The 15902-nt window shown below is 34.0% G+C and overlaps 1 protein-coding gene across 1 annotated transcript in view; it reads right to left on the reverse strand.

Moving 5' to 3' along the window:
• The window catches only part of LOC120348919 (solute carrier family 2, facilitated glucose transporter member 5-like), a 24732-nt gene extending 11438 nt beyond the window's left edge, over positions 1 to 13294 (reverse strand). Inside the window, exons 1-5 of the mRNA XM_039441137.1 lie at positions 13278 to 13294; positions 12128 to 12242; positions 8675 to 8785; positions 2698 to 2858; positions 1070 to 1194 (exon numbers count right to left, since the gene is read on the reverse strand). Of these exons, the coding sequence (XP_039297071.1) occupies positions 1070 to 1194; positions 2698 to 2858; positions 8675 to 8785; positions 12128 to 12242; positions 13278 to 13294 (529 nt within the window). The remainder of the gene's footprint in view (positions 1 to 1069; positions 1195 to 2697; positions 2859 to 8674; positions 8786 to 12127; positions 12243 to 13277) is intronic.
• Between the last annotated feature and the right edge of the window lie 2608 nt (positions 13295 to 15902).

The following is a 15902-nucleotide window of genomic DNA, read 5'->3' on the forward strand; positions in this document are numbered from 1 at the left end:
TTAAATTCCAAATTTCAAGTCATTCCGTTATTGGGAGATGAGATATCGTGTACACACACACACACACACACACACACAAACCACACACACACACACACACACACACCACACACACCACACACACACACACACACACAGACAGACAAATACCCAAAAACCATTTTTTGGACTTAGAGACCTTGAAACGTATAGAACTTTAGAAATGGTATAATCCTTAATTTTTTCGGAAAGCAATTCTTTCCTTACCTATGGTAATAGGGCAAAGAAAGTAAAAATCAGACTATAGATTATTCACATAATCAGCTGACAAGTGATTACACAGATGTGTGGAGAAGCCACACTGATTCGGTATTACTGTATTTGTATAAGGTCTATAGTTTCAATCAAAGACCTTTAAGAGGTATGCATCTTTAAGCTGGGTTTACACCAGAGTTATTAACAAGATGTTAATAACTTAATCCTTATAGATTCTTTTAGATTGAACGGAAGTTGACAAACACACATCTTCATCATGTGTATGATAATTTATATTCAATCTAATAGAATCTATAAGGAATTATATCATATGGAATACAAATTCAAACGGGAACTGAGAATGTTAACATTTAAAACAAGTGAACATCAGGTACTTGTGGATGAGAATACTGCGTGAGGTCTACTGTTCACAGAACTACTAGTATGTAGATTAGAATAACACTATTTCGGACTTACAAATCTATAATAAATGAAGGAAAGAACTGGCTTATACAGGTAGGGGATAGGAAATTCACGAATGACGCATCATCACGTCTCAACTACTCAACTCATTAACTTGACATTTTGCATATAGATTCTTTATTCACTGAATATGATTATAGGCCTATTATAAATCCTTCAAGATTTCAGTGGTTGAGATTTTAAATTAGACCCTTGTAGAGCTCAAGTTATCTGCTAGTTTTCAAATATGAATAGATAAATATAATATTTAATTTTTAGAAAAGGATAAGGCATGGGAAGGATTTGTAGATAAATTATTAGAAGAAGACGTTAAAGGAAATAGTGAAATATTTTTGAAAATTATGCTTCTTACCTGACGACAATCCAACAAGAAATCTCCCAATAAATATAAATTCTATAAGGTGTGGATCTTTACAGGTTAGAAATAGGATGCCAGCGACTACACCCAATACACCGCTCACTATTAACGTTCCTTTCCTGCAAAAATATCCAAAAAAAATATCTATTAAAGAAAAAAGGAAATCTCACTATGAACTCTAGAAACGTAGTAGAACTTCTCCATATTAAGGTAAAATAAAAGCGATATTGTTGAACCACATAATTCATCTGAGCCAAACCATAGAGAAACAATAGCATGAGTAGATATGCCATGGTATAGGGCGTTTATGTCGCAACTTTTACTGTTATCTCAAGCCGATATTCCACTTAATTCTTTCCGGTGAAGATGTGTGACGCTGGTAGTTTCTCATACTGTGTCGTTCATACACTCTCACCCCAACAAAACAGTAGGAAATTACAATAATCGACAGTAATTGGCTTGGGATAACAGTAAAAATAGCGACATGAACGCCCTATACCATGGGATATCTACTTACGCTATTGTTTCTCCTCTATGGCCAAACTCAAATTTCAATGAACTTAAAGCACTTTTCGCTATTACAAAAAATCTGGTGTGGCGCACTCACACAACTTTCCTAGCCGTTATGAAAATTGATCACTTGACGCTAGTTTACACGCGCATCTCAAGTCAACTATTCAAAGATCCAAGCCAGCTGGTGACAGGGCAAAAACGCTGGAGACACACGAGGTCTGCTATCTCTTGATAGTGAATCATTTAATAGAATCAACAGTTGCCAAACAGTTTTCAATTGAATAATCACATTTACTTGAATTTTGAGCTTATTTTCAATTTTAGGTGGAAATGCTACTCAACATTAATTGTAGAGATTTTCATGCTCAATCTTTTCCACTTGAATTTTTTTGTTTAAATTGTATCTGAAGCCTGATAATTGGGAATCTAAAATCAGACTCTGTATAGATGGGGCGGAGCTCCAGAAATTTTTACAGATATAGGACTTGTGGCAGTTGATAGAGCTTATCAATGACTATTTTAGGTCAAAACTTCCAAACTTTGAACGAATCCTACAAACCATATCTTCTTATGTCTATATTTTCTCTATGGTATCAACACATATGATACAGTATCACCACAATATGATACAGAATCATCTCAAATTGAAACACAACACCATAATTTGATACAATACTTCCAAAATTTGAATGAATTCCATAAACCATGGAATATCTTCTTATGCTATCTTTTCTCTATGGTATCACCACAATATGATACAATATCAACACAATAATATACAGTACCAACACTAAATGATACAGTATCAACATAACATGATACAGTATATCTGAACTTGATACACAATACCATAAATTTGATACAAAACTTCCAAAATATGATCAATTCCACAACAATCTTCTTACGCTATCTTTACTCTATGGTATCTCCACAATATGATACAATATCACCACAATATGACAACGTATGCTCTCAACTTGATACACAACACCATGATTTGATACAAAAACTTCTAATCTGTGAATGGATTCCACAAACCATGGAATATCTTCTTTTGCTAGCTCACCTCTATGATAATAAAATTGAAATAAATTTATTTAAACAATTACCTGCCAATTTGATGAGCAAACCAGCTGCCGGCTAGAGATCCAATCATTCCTCCAATCAGGAAAATCGACACAATTGTCGACCAAACAATAGCTAGCGTGGCTGGAGTCAACGTGATACTGTATCGTTGCAACAAAGCTTCCGAACACCACTTCTGTATCACCTGTGCAACAAAACATAAGATTATACTGTATCAAATCGAACTTTTGTATCATCTGTGCAACGGAAAGACCAAAAACCTTGAAGATCTTTAAGGTCTTTGGAGAGGACAATATTAGATGATACGGAAAGAAATCACATTTTTTATCACCTGTGCAACGGAAGGACAATATTATTTGATGATACGGTAAGTAAACGAACTTTTGTATCATCTGTGCAACAAAAAATGAGATTAGGCTATACTGTATCAAATTGAACTTTTGTATCATCTGTGCAACGGAAGGATAATATTATATGATACGGTAAGTAATGAAACTTTTTTATCACCTGTGAAACAAAATAGAGTGTAATGGGGTATTTAAATTTGGAATATATTGGGGTTATATTATGTATGGTATTGTGATGGTATTATAAGGTTGTGAGAACAACCCTAGACATTACGTAACAATTTATAATAGGGAATCGCTTGGCTTGCGAGAGGTTAAATTGATCTAACTCTATAACTCATGAGAAGGAACTATATTTTTAAATAATAAACAAAACAGTTTATTTTTGGAGAACTAAGTATCGATTTAATCAAATTGTAAACTCAAAATGAAAACTGAAACATAAATAAATAATATTGAGAAAACTTTTTAAACAAACAATAGAATAATTACAGGATTTGCCTTCAATAAAAAAATGAATAATATAATATTAAAATTGATAATATTAGCTCACTGAACTCACTGAACCAGGAAATGGTGTCTCGAAAAGAAGGGTAGAGCGGCCCGATATCTGCTGTAGATAGCTCCAGGTCCCGTCCTCGTAACCGACTGCCCGAGCCTCTCATTTTTTTCATAATTTTACTTGTCATGAATTTTCACCGTCGTCAGCAATTTATCTATTCATTGTGAAAATTCATGACAAATAATAAAAATTATGTAGTTCTATTACAAGAGAAAATGAGATTATTCTGTATCAATCCGAACTTCTGTATCATCTTTGCAACGGAAGGACAATATTGGATGATACGGTAAGAAATCACATTTTTTTATCTCCTGTGCAACAAAACATGAGATTAGGCTATACTGTATCAAATTTAACTTCTGTATCGTATCATCTGTGCAACGGAAGGACAATATTAGATGATACGGTCAGAAATCACATTTTTGTATTAACTGTGAAATGGAAGAAGTACAATATCATTAGATGATACGGTAAATAATACAACTTTTGTATCACCTGTGCAACAAAGAATGAGATTATACTATATCAAATCGAAATTTTGTATCATCTGTGCAACGCAAGAAGGACAATAGTATTAGATGATACGGTAAGTAATCGTACTTTGTGTTATCTGTGCAGAAAAATAGAGAAAATTGAATATGATACTGTATCAAATCGAACTTCTTCTACTTCTTCTTATTCAAGTTCTCATTCTGCTTCTAAAACTACTTGTTCTTTCTCGTGTCTTCTTCTTCCGTCTCTCACTCCCTCTCTCTCTTTTGGTATGGTTAGTGGAAGGATATTTTGAATATTGTTTCCGAAGAATGGACATTGACATGTCAAAAGCTCCGCCAATTTATGTACATGCATAACAATATTATATTATCTATATTATATATTTACAAATTGCTTTTTCATATAATATACAGTTCAATAGTTATTTTCTTAGTCTATATTATGTAATTCATCTATAATTTTGCTGTATTGTAAGCTATTGTATATAAGTGTATAAGCCCGTATATATTGTAATCTACATAAATAAAGTACTCAATCAATCAATCTCTCTCACTCTCTCTCTCTCTCGCCAACCGATTTGTACTGGTTTTATACATGTGTAATCTGTAATGTGAAAGCGAATGCGTAGATGAAATTGAAAAGTTATAAAAGTTTATCAGAAGCAGTGAGATATCGGCTCTAAGAAGTCAGAGTCTCAGTCATTATAATAAATCACTGCTTTTCCCAAGATAATAAACTCTATTTCAATAGCTTCTGCATTAATTAGGCGAAAGATTGTAGAATAAAATTGGGTTCGATTCCACTATTAACCTCATAAATCCTAATTCTTCTTCTTCTTCTTCTTCTTCTCACTGTCTTCTTCTTCTTTTCCTTCATCTTCTTCTCTTCTTCTTCTTCTTCTTCTTCTTCTTCTTCTTCTTCTTCTTCTTCTTCTTCTTCTTCTTCACTGTCTTCTTCTTCTTTTCCTTCATCTTCTACACCTTCTTCTACTCCTCCATCATCATATCATATCATCATCATCATCTTCTTCTCCTTCTTCCCCTCCCTCTTCTTCTCCTCCTTCTTCTTCATCTCCTCCCCAGAGCCCATACTGTTTGCTAATAATAAATTATTATCATGACAAAATATCCATTCGTATTTTCCCAAGTAAAACGAAACGAATTATTCTAAAGTCTATGTTCTATTTATGTCCTTCATATAATATAAATAGAGAATTCTCCACATTCCGTACAACACATTAGTAGACCAATGAATATCATTCTATTTTAATAGAGAAGATAACAATAGATCGAACAATACTGAATTATTTAATGAATATGAATAAATGAATGAATAAATGAATTTATTTCCTTCTCAAATTACAAATTACAAACCTAGAAATTAAATAGTATCTTGGAAATTATACACGTATCCCGTAGCTGTGTGATCAGATAATCAAAGTATAATTAACAAGGTAAAAACATTATCAACCCAAATAATAAATAATAAAAAAAAATAAACTTGTATGAAAAAAATAAAAATAAAAGCTGTGAGTCTAGTCTAGGTGATTAGATTGCTAAAACAATCTGAAACTACTGTATATATCATATACATATTTTAATTATTAAATATAATACATATTTCAATAAAAAATCGAACAATTGTATCGTAAATGATTAAAAAAATGAATACTGAACAAAGAAAAAACAATACTGAATTATTTAATGAATTATAATATATATTTCAATAAAAAAGCGAAAGAATTCTATCGTAAAACAATAAAAAATATATGAATACAATAGTAAGGTTCAACAATGTCAGTACTATTTAAATGTAAAGCATTGATGTAATCTATTCACGAGGCTGACATTTTAAAGTGAAACTAAATTATAACACGTGATGCTACAAATGATCACGAGTAGAATAATTCAAAAACGGAGTTTTTTGTAATTATTGTAAAACTTTGAAATTCAATCACGTTTATTATTGATGGGAAAATCTATTCAATTTCATAATATCAACGTTATTTATATACTTATTACATCTTAAATAATTGATTATTATATCTATATCCTTGTTGCACAATACTCTATTATTGTAAACACATGACAATGAACGGAAAATTCTAAAATAGTTAGAGTTAGTATATTATTGAATGATCAATGTTTTTGAATTGTGTAATACAGTCGACTGATCTGATGTTACTAAAAATAGAAATTTACATCTTTAATAATCGATTTAGTATCATCCTTGTCAATCATTCCACAAAGCAGATAGCTCTATCCTGTTCTGTATCAAATTATGGTGTTGTGTATCAAGTTGAGATGATACTGTATCTTATTGTCGAACACTAATTGCTATAGTAAGGTCCACGTTATAATGGCAGTATTTGATTAAAGTTGGTGTTGCTATCCTTGTCAATCATTCCACAAAGCAGATAGCTCTATCCTGTTCTGTCTCAGATTATGATGTTGTGTATCAAGTTGAGATGATACTGTATCATATTGTCGAACACTAATTGCTATAGTGAGGTCCACGTTATAATGGCAGTGTTTGATTAGCAATGGTATTTAACTATCCTTGTCTATCATTCCACAAAGCAGATAGCTCTATCCTGTTTTGTATCAAATTATGGTGTTGTGTATCAAGTTGAGATGATACTGTATCATATTGTGTTGATAATATTGTCGAACTCTAATTGCTATAGTGAGGTCCACGTTATAATGGCAGTGTTTGATTAGCAATGGTATTGCTACACTTGTCTATCATTCCACAAAGCAGATAGCTCTATCCTGTTCTGTATCAAATTATGGTGTTGTGTATCAAGTTGAGATGATACTGTATCATATTGTGTTGATAATATTGTGGAACTCTAATTGCTATAATGAGGTCCACGTTATAATGGCAGTGTTTGATTAGCAATGGTATTGCTACACTTGTCTACCATTCTACAAAGCGGACAGCGCTATCTATTTCTGGCTTTACTCTGTTGCCAGATCGTCTCTTAACAATGTAGAATTAATAATCAATTAAGAAAATTATTTCATCTTAATCATGAAATTCATAATATAATTATTGAAAAATATAATTTCTTGCTCAATAAAATATAATTGATTATTTCAAACGAGAATAAACAGTTAATATCACACCAATAAACCTGTATCAGCTGCCGTCTATAGAAGGCATTGACAAGACAGAGGGTCGGCAACGTTGTTCTCCTATCTTTCTCCGCTGCCATTATAACGTGGACCTCACTATAGCTTCAATTATTTTAGAATTTTCCGTTCATTGTCATGTGTCTACAATAATAGAGTATTGTGTAATATGAATATAGATATAATAGGCTAATCTATTATTAAATATGTAATTTTCTATTTTTAGTAACATCAGATCAGTCGACTGTATTACACAAATTTAAAACATTTACAAGACAGAGGATCGACAACGATGTTCTGCTATCTTTCTTCACTACAATTATAACGTGGACCTCACTATAAAATATTGTATCCGACATTCGATCAGTTTTTTTCTGATTCCACTGACATTCAAGATAAATTAATTCATCAATTTTTTTATGATATTTCAGGTAAAAGTTATAGAAATTGAGTTATTTTTGGAGTATTTTCTGGTATACTTACAGCTGAAGGATAATTTATAACTCAAATAATGTATCCAAAATTCGATCAGATTTTTCTGTTATCCAACTGACATTCAAGTTAAATAAATTCATAATTTTTTGGATATTTCAGGTAAAAATGATAAAAATCTGGTGTGGCGCACTCACACAACTTTCCTTGCCGTTATGAAAATTGATCACCTGACACTAGTGTTCACGTGCATCTCAAGTCTACTACTCAAAGATTTGAGCCAGCTGGTGACAGGGCAATAACGCTGGAGACACACGAGGTCTGCTATCTCTTCATAGTGAATCATTTAATAGAATCAACAGTTGCCAACAGTTTGCAATTGAATAATCACATTTTCTCGAATTTCGAGCTTATTTTCAATTTTAGGTGAAAATGTTACTAGACAATAATTGTAGAGATTTTCATGCTCAATCTTTTCCACTAGAAATGTTTTGTTTAAACTGTATCTGAAACCTGATAATTGGGAATCGAAAATTGAACTTTGCATAGTGGGGCGGAGCTCCTGAAATTTTTACAGAAATGGGACTTGTGGCAGTTGATAGAGCTTATCAATGACTATTTTAGGTATGAATGTGATCAAAATCGTTGGTGCCGTTTTCGATATAATCGCCAAAAAACCCTGTTTTTGACAACATTTTAGCCGCCATCTTGAATTGCATTTGATAGAAATTGTTCGTGTCGAACCTTATATTGTAAGGACCTTAAGTTCCAAATTTCAAGTCATTCCGTAATTGGGAGATGAGATATCGTGTACACAGACACACATACACTCATACACACACACACACACACACATACAGACCAATACCCAAAAAAACACTTTTGGGACTCAGGGGACCTTGAAACGTATAGACATTTAGAAATTGGGGTACCTTAATTTTTTCGGAAAGCAATATTTTCCTTTCCTATGGTAATAGGACAAGGAAAGTAAAAATTGAGTTAATTTTAGAATATTTTCCAGTATACTTACAGCTGAGGGAGCATTTATAACTCCAATATTATATCCGACAGGTAGAGATGCTCCAAAGGTCGTAGCCATTCCACTCAAGACTAGTAACCAAGTAGCTCGACCATCCCGTTCCTGAAAATAATTCGAAAAAAATTTGAAAAACTCTATGGATAACCGTCCACTGGAACCGTATTCAACCGATCCGTTCGGCCGTTGGATCGGACGATTCTGCCGGCCGTTGATTCGGCCGAATATGGTCGTCTATTGGAACCGTTTACGTCAGTCTAGTTGCCAATTACTAGTAGTTCTGTGAAAGTAGACCTCACGCAGTATTCTCATCCACAAGTACCTGATTGAAACTATAGACCTTATGGAAACACAGCTATAGACTGGCTTCTCCACACATCTGTGTAATCACTTGTCAGCTGATTAATAATGAATAATTCTATACTCTGATTTCTACTCTAATATTGGCGTATGAAGGAGGCTACTTTTTCCTTCTATATTATCCATGAAATGCGAAATTTCCAAAAACCTTGTATATACGTCGACGCGCAATTAAAAAAGGAACATACCTGTCAAATTTCATGAAAATCTATTACCGCGTTTCGCCGTAAATGCGCAACATATAAACATTTAAACATTAAGAGAAATGCCAAACCATCGACTTGAATCTTAGACCTCACTTCGCTCGGTCAATTATTGAAAAAAACTAAACTATCATAGCCACCACAATTTTCCATAAACAATGGTTATATTATTGAGATTTTGAAAATTGAATAAACAAATATCCACTAAATTAGTTATTCATTACAGTAATCTTACCTTCAACAAATATCCACTAAATTAGTTATCCTATCCTATACTATTAAACGAGCAATCCCTGTTTATATTATTGTATTCACCGGATCTCAAAAACTGTTCTAACGATTCTCACGAAATTCAGAACATAGTAGGTTTATTGACCGAACGAAGTGAGGTCTAAGTTGAATCTGTAACCCGATCGTCTTTTAACAATGTAGAATTAATAAATAATAAACAAAATATTTCATCTCAATTATGATAATAGACCGAGCGAAGTGAGGTCTAAGATTCAAGTCGACGGTTTGGCATTTCTCTTAATGTTTAAATGTTTATATGTTGCGCATTCACGGCGAACGCGGTAATAGATTTTCATGAAATTTGACAGGTATGTTCCTTTTTAATTGCGCGTCAACGAATACAAGGTTTTTGGAAATTTTGCATTTCAGGATAATATAAAAGGAAAAAGGAGCCTCCTTCATATGCCAATATTAGAGTAAAATCAGACTATAGAATTATTCATCATAAATCAGCTGACAAGTGATTACAAAGATGTGTGGAGAAGCCAGTCTATTGCTGTATTTCCATAAGGTCTATAGTTTCAATCAGGTACTTGTGGATGAGAATACTGCGTGAGGTCTACTGTTCACAGAGCTACTAGTAATATAAACCATTCGATTGCACCAGGTCTCATCCCTAGGAAAACTCGCTGAAGGACATTAAAATGATAATTATTATTATTCATCCTTGGGAAAACATATGTTAATAATTATTTTGTCGTCTGTTGGTGATGGAAGTGAGTGAGCGATTTCATGCACCAACTCCGTAAACAAAGCCGTAGTGCGTTCGTGTGACGTCAGCACAGGTAGGGCTCCTACACCAATAGAAACTCCAGCTGATATAAATCAGCTGAAATTAACTAATTTATATTGGTGTAGGAGCCCTACCTGTGCTGACGTCACACGAATGCACTACGGCTTTGTTTACGGAGGTAGTGGTTCATGTTTGTGGGACTGTATCAAAATTATGACTCAGCTGTTGAACTTTTTTAATCATTCAATCAGGTACTTAGTGCCGGTTGCAAAAAAGCCGGGTTTTTTCAATCCTGATTAATTCCAGTAGATCCATCTTTTTGAAATTGTCTTCTCTGATTTGGTTCACGTGAAGTTAATCAGGATTAAAATTTAACCGGCTTTTGTGCAACCGGGCCTTTGTGCGGGAAACTTTTGTATTCCTCTGGGAATTAATCTCAATTTACTGTGATTGAATAGAGCATTTCTATATGAATGGATGTTATTATAATTTCTTCTTTCGTAATAAATTTTTCATGCTTTAATACTCCAGAGCGAAGCTCGGTCCCCGATATTTCATTATTAAGCAATCTTTGTCCACAGATTCCTTTGAACATCACGACGATGACATCTTTTGTCTCGTAATCCCACAATGGAACATGCTCTTGAACCAAACTTATCAACTTTTCATTGTCCATAGTTACAACTTTATAAAACAGAACAACTTCAAAAAACAAGACTGTGAAACAATTCTAGGTTAGGAACACTTTGTTGTCTCAGCTCGACTAGCTAGTTCGGCCGGATAGAGCCGGAAAATCCCATTCAATTCGGATCGAAAACTTGATCGGCCGTGCACGGACGTATGAACCTGTTGCAATGGACGAGCATCTATAGCTTTCTTTGTTGGGGGATCGTTCGGACGAGTTCGGTAGTTTCCGGCCGATGCTAGTTCGGACGAAAACGGTTCCAGTGGACGGCCCACCTAATAATAATAAAAATTAGTTATTTGTATATCTAGAGTGAAAAGTACGACTTTTTCGCCCTGTGGGAAAAAGTTTGAAGCCCGAGGCGAAGCCAAGGGCAGCAATTTTCCTGAGGGAGAAAAAGTATTTTTCGCTCGTGATGTACACAACATTTTTCCTCCATCTACATTTTTTTATAGAAACTGCAAATAAAATCATTCTAATAACTTACGTATTGGAGACAATGGTTCTAACAACATAACCTAAATCTAAAACCTAAGAACCGGTCGTCTGATTGGCACTGCCGATTGCGCTATCTAACGGCAAAAGTTGTAACAATTGTATCAGCTGGGCAGCTACCAAAAATGGCTGACTACAGATCACGTGGTTCAGATTTGAATTGCAGATCAAAAATATTTGTTGGTTGGTATTTTGAATAGAATAAAATATTTTTAAAATTGTTTAAATTTTTATTGTCTACTAATATTAAGAATATAATTATTATCATACAAACAAATATTTCATGAGTTGTTCAAATTTCTTGTTGTGGTATTGAATTCAGTTGACTCAATGACAGACACCTCTATTATGCTTTCTCATCTGAGCTTAGACCTTCTAACCTATTACAATGTGAGTTTTTGAATTAGAGATGCTTCCTATGTTATTTAAATGGAGTCACTTTTACTCCCTAGGGAGTTTTTCAGTTTTTTAGTACCGAGAGCGAAAAAGTGACTTTTTAGTACTATGTTTCAGGGAGTAAAGTAAGTACTTTAGACAGTAGCTGGAGGAAAAATAATTTGGAAGAAAAATAGAACAAGGACTACCTCATTATTAATCTACCAATGTTACTACATTAGTCTCATTTAAATTGTAAATAAATAAAAAAAAAAATAATGGATAAATTGATGAATATTAATTACCTTTTCAGTGCTACTACCAGCTCTTTTCATAGGTGTTAGGTCAGCAGTGCTGCTAACCGCAAAGTAACCAGTGTCATGATGATCTTGGTCCATCTTGCCGTCTACTTCAGGTACTCTAAAACACACAACAAAAAAACAGTAAAAACTAACAATTTCCACTATAAAAACTCATAAAAAACTATAGATTTTGTAAAAAAATGATTATTAGTCCCATGGACTTGTTATTCAATCCGTAAGTAACGTCTGGTATACTCAAAAACACACAAAAAACAAAAAATCAAACAGAAAAACTGATAAAAAAACAGTGAAATTCCTCATGAAAATGGTTATTGGTCACATAGACTTGTTATTAATTTAGTAAGTCATGTCTGGTACTGTAAACAAACAAAAACCGAATAGAAACTAACAAATTCCAACAGAAAAGCTGATAAAAAAACAGTAAAATTCCTCATAAAAATGGTTATTGGTCCCATTGACTTGTTATTCGATCAATAAGTCATGTCTGGTACTGTAAACAAACAAAAACCGAATAAAAACTAACAAATTCCGTCAGAAAAACAGAAAAGCTGATAAAAATGTGTAAATTTAGTAGAAAACTTTATTATTGGTCCCATAGATTTGTTTTAAATCGGTAAGTCACGTCTGGTACACTCTAAATCCACTAAAAAATTCTCCGATAAAAGAACTCATAGGAAGCAGCAGTAAATTTAGTAGAAAAAATGACCAAACATTTGTCTAATTGAAAAAATTATGTTCGGATTCTTTTTGAATCGAGAGGAGTTATTATTTTAATAATTGATTGATTTGCTGTTCTTGTATTGTTGTTGTTGTTTTTATATAAATGCCGAACATTTAAAAAAAATGTACATGCAAAGAATAATTGATTTAACATTTCAGGTGCTCTAAGATAGATAGAAACCTGAATGAAAAACCAACTTATTCCGTCAGAAAACTCAAAGTAAACCGTAGAAAATTTGTAACCCGTGAGCATAGAATAAAACAAATCTTAGGAGTATAGAAGTTTTCTTAGCCGAGAGGTAGCACAACCTAGCGGTAAACTACGGAACTAACTAGCATCGCTCAGTGTGAAAAGTAGGCGGGTCTAAAGGCTCGACCAATCACAGCGCAGTATATGACCAACACTGTTTACAACAGACTGGACGACATTTTGTTTTCAAAGCTTGTGTTCAGAGAAGCTTCGAACTCTAGTTACGCTTCAGATATCATGAGATTCACGTTATAAAGTCAGTGTAAATGATAGGACTACAGAGTTGCCGATTCTCTGTTACCACCGCCTTCTATAGTGGATGGCTGTGATTCAAGTCTTCCCCTAAATCTGATCTGGTAGGAGATTAGTGGGGAGGATATTTTTAATATTCTTTCCGAAGAATGGACATTGATATGTCCAAAGCTCCGCCATTTTATGTACATGCATAACAATATAATATCTATAGTTATTATATTACAAATTACTTTTTCATATCATATACAGTTCAATAATTATTTTCTTAGTCTATATCATGTAAATTCATCTATAATTTTGCTGTACTGTAAGCTATTGTATATATTGTATAAGACAGTATATTGTAATCTACATAAATAAAGTACTCAATCAATCAATCTGATATTAATTGTTGATTCTTGTTAATAATAATCAATTCTACCTCAACAAATATACTTTTTTCCTCAGAAAAAATATTTTTCATGATCATAGACAAGTTTCATAATGAGAGATAAAACGTTCATTAGAGTAGTACATTATTTCCCTTCATAGTCATCAGGTAACGATTTGGAAACAGTGTGAAGTTGGTAAGGGATAAAGCTATCTGCTTTGTGGAATGATAGACAAGGCTAGCAACACCAATGTTAATCAGATACTGCCATTATAACGTGGACCTCACTATAGAACAAGAACAACCACAATATGATACAGTATCAACACAATATGATACAGTATCATCTCAACTTGATACACAACACCTTAATTTGATACAGAACAGGATAGAGCTATCTGCTTTGTGGAATGATAGACAAGGATAGCAACACCAATGTTAATCAGGTGCTGACTTTATAATGTGGTCCTCACAATAGAACAAGAACAGCCACAATATGATACAGTATCATCTCAACTAGATACAAAACACCGTAATTTGATACAAAACAGGATAGAGCTATCTGCTTTGTGGAATGATAGACAAGGATAGCAACACCAATGTTAATCATATACTACCATTATAACGTGGACCTCACTATAAGTATCCTACAGATGTTATTCATCACTCAAACTAAAACCCTTAAGAATCAAACTTTTCTAAATCTATAATAGAAGACTCACTTTGTCTGGGATATCGTAAAAACCTCCCGTGGGGTACTCATACTGATTCTCCGACGATGTTTTCAACCAATTTTTCAGTTCTCCGAATTTTATCGACTATTTTAATCAAGTTTTAGAGTTGAGTAGCATGATTGTAAGTTTTTCCGAATAATTATTTTTTATTCGAATGACTTAAAAATGATCTAATACAACAAAAATTCCCTAAATCAAGTCTTGAAAATCACAGTCATTACAAATCACAAATTCACACAAGAATTAAGACCACATAAACACTGACATTATAACCTGTATCACACTATAGAGACGATTACAGGCGTTCTAGGTGGAATCCGAACCCCGAAACGTCGGCACTAATAGAGATCTAGGTTCTAGGTGGAGTCCGAACCACGAAACGTCGGCACTGAGCCACTGAAAATCGCGCGAGGCTAGGATGAAAATTTAGCTACATCATCTCTTAAGCACTAGATCCATACTGAACACAGCACCGAGTGAACTTGACACTGCAAGAGGTAACTGAGAGACAGAGAGAGAGAGAGTGTGAGAGAGAAAGAGTGCGATAACCCACCCCCGTACTTTTCCTAACTGCCATTATCAAGCCATCAACACAATCAAAATTGCAGTCGCTATGAATGCAAAGAGGTTTCCTCTTCTCTGAGAGAGAGAGAGAGAGAGAGAGAGAGAGAGAGAGAGGAAGAAGAGAGTGTGATGAAGTGTAAAGAGAGAGAGAAAGAGACTGAAGGAGAGAGAGAGAGGGAGATAATCATCACCCACCCCCGATCATACCCTTAACTGACTCTTTCAAACCATCAATACAATCAAAATTGCAGTGAATGAATATAAAGAGGTTTCCTCTTCTCTGAGAGAGAGAGAGAGAGAGAGAGAGAGAGAGAGAGAGAGAGAGAGAGGAGAGAGAGAGAGAGAGAGAGTGAGAGAGAGAGATAGAGAGAGAATAAAGAGAAAGAGAGAGTGTGAGAAAGTGTAAAGAAAGAGAAAGAGACTGAAGGAGAGAGTGATAATCATCATCCACCCCCCGATCATACCCTTAACTGACTTTTTCAAGCCATCAATACAATCAAAATTGCAGTGGCTGAATATAAAGAGGTTTTTTTCGTCTCTGAGAGAGAAAGATGAATAGATGGAGAGAGAGAACGACAGAGAGAGAGAGAGAGAGAGAGGGTGAAAGGCAGAGTGAGAACGACAGAGGGAGATAGAGAGTGTGTGAGAAGGAACAGAGAAGAGGTTGTGATGAAATCCTTCATCTCTCAAACTCCAAAATCAAAATTACACTATCTGAATGAAAAGAGGTTGTATCTTCCATGAGAGAGAGATCGTGTGTTAGAGAACGACAGAGAGAGATTGACATGGAATAAGAAAGAGTGGGAGAGAGACAGAGTGACAACGACAGAGAGAGAGAGATGAGTGAGAGAACATAGAAGATGC

Source organism: Nilaparvata lugens, chromosome 14, assembly GCF_014356525.2.
Source record: "Nilaparvata lugens isolate BPH chromosome 14, ASM1435652v1, whole genome shotgun sequence".
NCBI lineage: Eukaryota > Metazoa > Arthropoda > Insecta > Hemiptera > Delphacidae > Nilaparvata > Nilaparvata lugens.